Source organism: Triticum urartu, chromosome 5A (assembly GCF_056163025.1).
Source record: "Triticum urartu cultivar PI428250 chromosome 5A, HENAU_Tu73, whole genome shotgun sequence".
NCBI lineage: Eukaryota > Viridiplantae > Streptophyta > Magnoliopsida > Poales > Poaceae > Triticum > Triticum urartu.
The window spans coordinates 558,970,293-558,980,126 of record NC_141877.1 but is presented as its reverse complement, the minus strand read 5'-3'; the positions used below and the strand labels follow the sequence as shown (position 1 = coordinate 558,980,126).

General features: G+C 43.4%; 1 protein-coding gene across 1 annotated transcript; it reads right to left on the bottom strand.

Annotated features, from left to right (window-relative positions):
* Positions 1-8,524: 8,524 nt before the first annotated feature.
* On the bottom strand, positions 8,525-9,625 carry LOC147972851 (uncharacterized). The gene is made up of 3 exons (XM_087523785.1): positions 9,443-9,625; positions 8,858-9,123; positions 8,525-8,726 (listed from the first exon to the last, which is right to left on the bottom strand). The coding sequence occupies exons 1-3, from the start codon at positions 9,623-9,625 to the stop codon at positions 8,525-8,527; spliced, it is 651 nt and encodes a 216-aa protein (XP_087379911.1).
* Between the last annotated feature and the right edge of the window lie 209 nt (positions 9,626-9,834).

Genomic DNA, 9,834 nt, shown 5'->3' with positions numbered 1-9,834 from the left:
CTAGAGTCAATAATCTAGATTACACCGTAATGATTCTAACACCCATGGAGCCTTGGTGCTGATCATGTTTTGCTCGTGGAAGAGACTTAGTCAATGGATCTGCAACATTCAGATCCGTATGTATCTTGCAAATCTCTATGTCTCGCACCTGGACTAGATCCCGGATGGAATTGAAGCGTCTCTTGATGTGTTTGGTTCTCTTGTGAAATCTGGATTCCTTTGCCAAGGCAATTGCACCAGTATTGTCACAAAAGATTTTCATTGGACCCGATGCACTAGGTATGACACCTAGATCGGACATGAACTCCTTCATCCAGACTCCTTCGTTCGCTGCTTCCGAAGCAGCTATGTACTCCGCTTCACATGTAGATCCCGCTACGACGCTTTGTTTAGAACTGCACCAACTGACAGCTCCACCGTTTAATGTAAACACGTATCCGGTTTGCGATTTAGAATCGTCCGGATCAGTGTCAAAGCTTGCATCAACGCAACCATTTACGACGAGCTCTTTGTCACCTCCATATACGAGAAACATATCCTTAGTCCTTTTCAGGTATTTCAGGATGTTCTTGACCGCTATCCAGTGATCCACTCCTGGATTACTTTGGTACCTCCCTGCTAGACTTATAGCAAGGCACACATTAGGTCTGGTACACAGCATTGCATACATGATAGATCCTATCGCTGATGCATAGGGAACATCTTTCATATTCTCTCTATCTTCTGCAGTGGTCGGGCATTGAGTCTTACTCAATTTCACACCTTGTAACACAGGCAAGAATCCTTTCTTTGCTTGATCCATTTTGAACTTCTTCAAAATTTTGTCAAGGTATGTTGTTTGTGAAAGTCCAATTAAGCTTTTTGATCTATCTCTATAGATCTTTATGCCTAATATGTAAGCAGCTTCACCGAGGTCTTTCATTGAAAAACTTTTATTCAAGTATTCCTTTATGCTATCCAGAAATTCTATATCATTTCCAATTAGTAATATGTCATCCACATATAATATCAGAAATGCTACAGAGCTCCCACTCACTTTCTTGTAAATACAGGCTTCTCCGAAAGTCTGTATAAAACCAAATGCTTTGATCACACTATCAAAACGTTTATTCCAACTCCGAGAGGCTTGCACCTGTCCATAAATGGATCGCTGGAGTTTGCACACTTTGTTAGCTCCTTTTGGATCGACAAAACCTTCTGGTTGCATCATATACAACTCTTCTTCCAGAAATCCATTCAGGAATGCAGTTTTGACATCCATTTGCCAAATTTCATAATCATAAAATGCGGCAATTGCTAACATGATTCGGACGGACTTAAGCATCGCTACGGGTGAGAAGGTCTCATCGTAGTCAATCCCTTGAACTTGCCGAAAACCTTTCGCGACAAGACGAGCTTTGTAGACAGTAATATTACCGTCAGCGTCAGTCTTCTTCTTGAAGATCCATTTATTCTCAATTGCTTGCCGATCATTGTGCAAGTCAACCAAAGTCCATACTTTGTTCTCATACATGGATCCCATCTCAGATTTCATGGCTTCAAGCCACTTTGCGGAATCTGGGCTCACCATCGCTTCTTCAGAGTTCGTAGGTTCATCATGATCTAGTAGCATGACTTCCAGAACAGGATTACCGTACCACTCTGGTGCGGATCTCACTCTGGTTGATCTACGAGGTTCAGTAGTATCTTATTCTGAAGTTTCATGATCATTATCATTAGCTTCCTCACTAACTGGTGTAGGTGTCACTGGAACAGTTTTCTGTGATGTACTACTTTCCAGTAAGGGAGCAGGTACAGTTACCTCGTCAAGTTCTACTTTCCTCCCACTCACTTCTTTCGAGAGAAACTCCTTCTCTAGAAAGTTTCTGAATTTAGCAACAAAAGTCTTGCCTTCGGATCTGTGATAGAAGGTGTATCCAATAGTTTCCTTTGGATATCCTATGAAGACACATTTCTCCGATTTGGGTTCGAGCTTATCAGGTTGAAGCTTTTTCACATAAGCATCGCAGCCCCAAACATTCAGAAACGACAACTTTGGTTTCTTGCCAAACCACAGTTCATAAGGCGTCGTCTCAACGGATTTTGATGGTGCCCTATTTAACGTGAATGCGGCCGTCTCTAGAGCGTATCCCCAAAATGATAGCGGTAAATCAGTAAGAGACATCATAGATCGCACCATATCTAGTAAAGTATGATTACGACGTTCGGATACACCATTACGCTGTGGTCTTCCGGGTGGCGTGAGTTGCGAAACTATTCCACAATTTTTCAAAAGTACACCAAACTCGTAACTCAAATATTCTCCTCCACGATCAGATCGTAGAAACTTTATTTTCTTGTTACGATGATTTTCAACTTCACTCTGAAATTCTTTGAACTTTTCAAATGTTTTAGACTTATGTTTCATTAAGTAGATATACCCATATCTGCTTAAATCATCTGTGAAGGTGAGAAAATAACGATATCCGCCACGAGCCTCAACATTCATCGGACCACATACATCGGTATGTATGATTTCCAATAAATCTGTTGCTCTCTCCATAGTACCGGAGAACGGTGTTTTTGTCATCTTGCCCATGAGGCACGGTTCGCAAGTACCAAGTGATTCATAATCAAGTGGTTCCAAAAGTCCATCGGAATGGAGTTTCTTCATGCGCTTTATACCGATATGACCTAAACGGCAGTGCCACAAATAAGTTGCACTCTCATTATCAACTCTTCATCTTTTGGCTTCAACATTATGAATATGTGTGTTACTACTATCGAGATTCAACAAGAATAGACCACTCTTCAAGGGTGCATGACCATAAAAGATATTACTCATATAAATAGAACAACCATTATTCTCTGATTTAAATGAATAACCGTCTCGCATCAAACAAGATCCAGATATAATGTTCATGCTTAACGCTGGCACCAAATAACAATTATTTAGGTCTAATACTAATCCCGAAGGTAGATGTAGAGGTAGCGTGCCGACTGCGATCACATCGACTTTGGAACCGTTTCCCACGCGCATCGTCACCTCGTCCTTAACCAATCTTCGCTTGATCCGTAGTCCCTGTTTCGAGTTGCAAATATTAGCAACAGAACCAGTATCAAATACCCAGGTGCTACTGCGAGCATTAGTAAGGTACACATCAATAACATGTATATCACATATACCTTTGTTCACCTTGCCATCCTTCTTATCCGCCAAATACTTGGGGCAGTTCCGCTTCTAGTGACCAGTCTGCTTGCAATAGAAGCACTCAGTTTCAGGCTTAGGTCCAGGTTTGAGTTTCTTCTCTTGAGTAGCAACTTGCTTGCCGTTCTTTTTGAAGTTCCCCTTCTTCTTCCCTTTGCCCTTTTTCTTGAAACTAGTGGTCTTGTTGACCATCAATACTTGATGCTCCTTCTTGATTTCTACCTCCGCAGCTTTCAGCATCGCGAAGAGCTCGAGAATAGTCATGTTCATCCCTTGCATATTATAGTTCATCACGAAGCTCTTGTAGCTTGGTGGCAGTGATTGAAGAATTCTGTCAATGACGCAATCATCTGGAAGATTAACTCCCAATTTAATCAAGTGATTATTATACCCAGACATTTTGAGTATATGCTCACTGACAGAACTGTTCTCCTCCATCTTGCAGCTATAGAACTTATTGGAGACTTCATATCTCTCAATCCGGGCATTTGCTTGAAATATTAACTTCAACTCTTGGAACATCTCATATGCTCCATGACGTTCAAAACGTCATTGAAGTCCCGATTCTAAGCATGGCACACTGAACTATCGAGTAGTCATCAGCTTTGCTCTGCCAGACGTTCATAACATCCGGCGTTGCTCCTATAGCAGGCCTGGCACCCAGCGGTGCTTCCAGGACGTAATTCTTCTGTGCAGCAATGAGGATAATCCTCAAGTTACGGACCCAGTCCGTGTAATTGCTACCATCATCTTTCAACTTTGCTTTCTCAAGGAACGCATTAAAATTCAACGGAACAACAACACGAGCCATCTATCTACAATCAAACATAAACAAGCAAGATACTAATCAGGTACTAAGTTTCATGATAAATTTAAGTTTAGTTAATCAAATTAATTAAAGAACTCCCACTTAGATAGACATCCCTCTAATCCTCTAAGTGATTACGTGATCCAAATCAACTAAACCATAACCGATCATCACGTGAGATGGAGTAGTTTTCAATGGTGAACATCGTTATGTTGATCATATCTACTATATGATTCACGCTCGACCTTTCGGTCTCCGTGTTCCGAGGCCATATATGTATATGCTTGGCTCGTCAAGTATAACCTGAGTATTCCGCGCGTGCAACTGTTTTGCACCCGTTGTATTTGAACGTAGAACCTATCACACCCGATCATCACGTGGTGTCTCGGCACGAAGAACTTTCGCAACGGTGCATACTCAGGGAGAACACTTCTTGATAATTTAGTGAGAGATCATCTTATAATGCTACCGTCAATCAAAGCAAGATAAGATGCATAAAAGGATAAACATCACATGCAATCAATATAAGTGATATGATATGGCCATCATCATCTTGTGCTTGTGATCTCCATCTCCGAAGCACCATCGTGATCACCATCGTCACCGGCGTGACACCTTGATCTCCATCGTAGCATCATTGTCGTCTCGCCAAGCTAGTGCTTCTACGAATATCACTACCGCTTAGTAATAAAGTAAAGCATTACATCACGATTGCATTGCATACAATAAAACGACAACCATAAGGCTCCTGCCAGTTGCCGATAACTCGGTTACAAAACATGATCATCTCATACAATAAAATCCAGCATCATGTCTTGACCATATCACATCACAACATGCCCTGCAAAAACAAGTTAGACGTCCTCTACTTTGTTGTTGCAAGTTTTACGTGGCTGCTACGGGCTTAAGCAAGAACCAATCTCACCTACGCATCAAAACCACAATGATAGTTTGTCAAATAGACTCCGTTTTAACCTTCGCAAGGACCGGGCGTAGCCATACTTGGTTCAACTAAAGTTGGAGAGACAGTCGCCCGCAAGCCACCTATGTGCAAAGCACGTCGGGGGAACCGGTCTCGCGTAAGCGTACGCGTAATGTTGGTCCGGGTCGTCTCGTCCAACAATGCCGCCGAACCAAAGTATGACATGCTGGTAGGCAGTATGACTTATATCGCCCACAACTTACTTGTGTTCTACTCGTGCATATAACATCAACATAAATAACCTAGGCTCGGATGCCACTGTTGGGTTTCGTAGTAATTTCAAAAAATTTCCTACGCACACGCAAGATCATGTGATGCATAGCAATGAGATGGGAGAGTGTTGTCTACGTACCCACGCAGACCGACTGCGGAAGCGTTGACGCAACATAGAGGAAGTAGTCGTACGTCTTCACGATCCAACCGATCAAGCACCGAAACTACGGCACCTCCGAGTTCGAGCACACGTTCAGCTCGATGACGATCCCCGGACTCCGATCCAGCAAAGTGTCGGGGAAGAGTTCTGTCAGCACGACGGCGTGGTGACGATCTTGATGCACTACAGCAGCAGGGCTTCGCCTAAACTCCTCTACAGTATTATCGAGGAATATGGTGGCTGGGGGCACCGCACACGGCTAAGGAATAGGTCGCGTGGATCAACTTGTGTGTTTCTGGGGTGCCTCTGCCTCAGTATATAAAGGAGCCAAGGGGGAGGGGGGCGCCGGCCAGGAGGAGGGCGCAGGAGGAGTCCTACTCCCGGAAGGAGTAGGACTCCCCCCCAATCCTAGTTGGACTAGGATTCCCCGAGGGGGAAAGAGAGAGAAGGGGGGCCAGCCACCTCTCCTAGTCCTAATAGGACTAGGTCCTAGTCCTAATAGGACTAGGGGGAGGGGGGAGGCGCGTGGCCACCTTGGGCTGCCCCTTTCTCCTTTCCACTAAAGCCCATCTAGGCCCATATGGTTCCCGGGGGTTTCCGGTAACCTCCCGGTACTCCGGTAAAATTCCGATTTCACTCGGAACACTTCCGATATCCAAACATAGGCTTCCAATATATCAATCTTTACGTCTCGACCATTTCGAGACTCCTCGTCATGTCCGTGATCACATCCGGGACTCCAAACAACCTTCGGTACATCAAAATGCATAAACTCATAATATAACTGTCATCGTAACCTTAAGCATGCGGACCCTACGGGTTCGAGAACAATGTAGACATGACCGAGACATGTCTCTGGTCAATAACCAATAGCGGGACCTGGATGCCCATATTGGCTCCTACATATTCTACGAAGATCTTTATCGGTCAGACCGCATAACAACATACGTTGTTCCCTTTGTCATCGGTATGCTACTTGCCCGAGATTCGATCGTCGGTATCCAATACCTAGTTCAATCTCGTTACCGGCAAGTCTCTTTACTCGTTCTGTAATACATCATCCCGCAACTAACTCATTAGTTGCAATGCTTGCAAGGCTTATGTGATGTGCATTACCGAGAGGGCCCAGAGATACCTCTTCGGCAATCAGAGTGACAAAACCTAATCTCGAAATACGCCAACCCAACATGTACCTTTGGAGACACCTGTAGTACTCCTTTATAATCACCCAGTTACGTTGTGACGTTTGGTAGTACCCAAAGTGTTCCTCCGGTAAACGGGAGTTGCATAATCTCATAGTTATAGGAACATGTATAAGTCATGAAGAAAGCAATAGCAACATACTAAACGATCGGGTGCTAAGCTAATGGAATGGGTCATGTCAATCAGATCATTCAACTAATGATGTGACCTCGTTAATCAAATAACAACACTTTGTTCATGGTTAGGAAACATAACCATCTTTGATTAACGAGCTAGTCAAGTAGAGGCATACTAGTGACACTAAGTTTGTCTATGTATTCACACATGTATTATGTTTCCGGTTAATACAACTCTAGCATGAATAATAAACATTTATCATGATATAAGGAAATGAATAATAACTTTATTATTGCCTCTAGGGCATATTTCCTTCAATTGTGTGCTGTGACATACTAAAAGTAATGGACATGAATGCTGTGACACGGATGCCCCGCCATTTCATAAGGCGGCGATGGACTTGAGACGCTGACGACGCGTTGGCACCGCAGACAACACACGCAGTTCTGGCTGTGCATGACGAGAGACCTGAGTCAACCATGGAAGCCGTGAGGCACGTTGTGCTGACAAAGAACTATGTTGAGGTAATTGATGAAGCGTGCAAGAGTGATGAGACAGCAAGAGTAGCAGAAAAACACAGGAAGGCACTGAAAAGAGAGCTTGATGAGATCAAGAAGAGGAAAGCTGAGGAAGCCTTACACCGGTTCCCCCGCACATCAAGTGTGCCTTCATCCACGGGGCCATCATCTGAAAACTCAGAGATAGGATCTGGAACAGCAAGCACACAGACCCAGGTCAGGAACCCACCCCGTTCTATCACAAAGGGTCGTCCGAGAGAGATAAGGTACAAGTCGGGATTGGAGATCCAAGCAAAACACAAAAAAACAAAGAAAGGGGCGGGCAATCCATGAGCAAAAATTGGGGCGATGTGACATGGTCCTTGTGGACAGTTTGTTTTGTACCCTATATGATGAGAATTTTTTTTAAAAAAATTGGGAGAATGACTCTTCAGGGGCATCAGAAGTGCAAGGAAAATTCATTGAATGGATAAATGCAGTTGCCATATTATGGGTACTTAATCTGCCATGTTATGTGTAGTTAATCTGCCATGTTATGTGTAGTTGGTCTGCCATGCTATTTTATACTAAATACTACATGCTATTTTATACTAAATATGACATGCTATTTTATAGTAAATATGCCATGCTAGTTGTACTGGATCTGCCATTTTAGTTGTACTGGATCTGCCATGTTAGTTGTACTGTATCTGCCATGTTAATTATGCTGGATCTGCCATGTTGGTTGTACTGTATCTACCATGTTAGCTATACTGAAAATATACCATGGTATTTGTAATGACTCTGCATGGCATATATTTCCATGACAATACGACGCGGTTTAGAGACACATAGTGTGTTGTGTGCAAATGCATGGGAAATAAGTTGGAAAAATCGTAACGTGCATAAACCGCAGCAAAGGTTGTGGCTACATGATCAACCTACCCATGCTAGCCGGTGCAGTTGGCGATGAAAAAGAAGAAGCAAAACAGCCAACATGAAAAACGACGATGACTTTCACTACCCATGTCTGATGAACTACATTTGCCATCTTTTCTAAAACATCGTAGACGCATTCGAAACAGCAAACCGGTGCTAGAAACGATGAAACCATTGTAATAATGACAAACATAAAAACATATCTGCTGTAACGCCTAAAATAGGTTCATGTCCACACATATATTACGTAAACTATTCAAAGGTCGCTCACACACCACCACTACATAGTTAGGCTACGCGGGGTTGCAGTCATAACATAGCACACAAACATAGTTTTCAACGAGAAACAAATAGATAGTACCTTACATTCCTCGGCAACAGAATGTAAGGTATGCGTCCGGTGTGTAACACCACGTGATCACTTGTACTTCTTGATGACTTTCTTGACAGCTTCCTCCACGAACTCGCGTGCTCCGGACCGCTTATTGAAATCTTCATTCGTCAACCAGTTCCATGTGTAGATTTTCCGGAGCTCAACGACCGTTGCAGCTGTGATAGGGGGGACAATTCTGCCTTCCCACTTTGCAAAGTATTCCAGCGCGTGAAAGCCACAGTCCGACCTGCACGTGGAAAAGAGTCAGGTGAACACGCAAAAAGGACAGTCGTAACAAAGATGGACTTCAATTCAGATGTGACAACAAAAGAGTGGTTGGATTGATGTAAATGGCACATGAAGGAAGGAAGAAATTACGTGTTCCCTTGCTTCGCAGTCGCCACATACTCAGTCGGGAAACGCCTGATCTGGACCTTTGAATGTTCGTAGTGACGGTTCCATGTCTCTTTGAGGTTGTTAATGAAGAATTCGACATGCGTAGTAAGGTCTGCATCAGCTTCCGAACGGATTGAATCAAGCACCTCGAAACGTTGGTTCTTCAGGTCAAGGCAGATCGCATAGTGGTGACCACAGTTGTCGCGTGGGTCATGTAGTGCAAGCTCCTGGAACATGGGGAACATGACCTGCATTTAAAAGTGAACAAATGAGAAGCAGAGTTCACGTAAAGAACAGCAGAGGGACAAAACAATTAGAATCACGTAGAATGTTTGGTTATGGGTGGGGGTAGTTGAAAGAAAGTTGCCGTCCATGTATGAACAAAATGTGCCGTGTATTTTACTATCAAGTTGCCACATAGTTTGCACGGGATGCAAAAAACAAGAAGTCAGTGTGCACGGAAGCTGTTGCCACATGAAAACATCTGCCACATAAACACAAAGTGCAGATGGTGGCAAAAAACCACACCATGTGAAAAAACACTGCAGACAGGGAAGGAGTACTCACATATTTCTTCAGTGTGAGCTTGAATTCACCGTGTTGAGCAAAATTCTTCCTCAGGATTTTGTGGTGGAAGTCACCATCCCATATTTTGCAGGTCACACTGTAATGCATGATTATCTTGTCGGCACACACATCAGTGTGATTGTTGATGTAGTCGATCCCGCATGCAACTACATTCGTCGACATTTTACCGTTTGGCCTCACGAACTCGGCAAGATCACCCAGCTCAACGTATGTCGCTCCGCACTGAATAACTTTGGTTCTGTCCAAACATAAGCTATATGAAAACGATATGACATGGAATAATCATGCCTACTAAGTAAAAAATACATGAAAGTACGAAGAAGATGAATGGTAAAAAAGGAGCAAAGCAAAAAGAGATATTATGGGGTGTG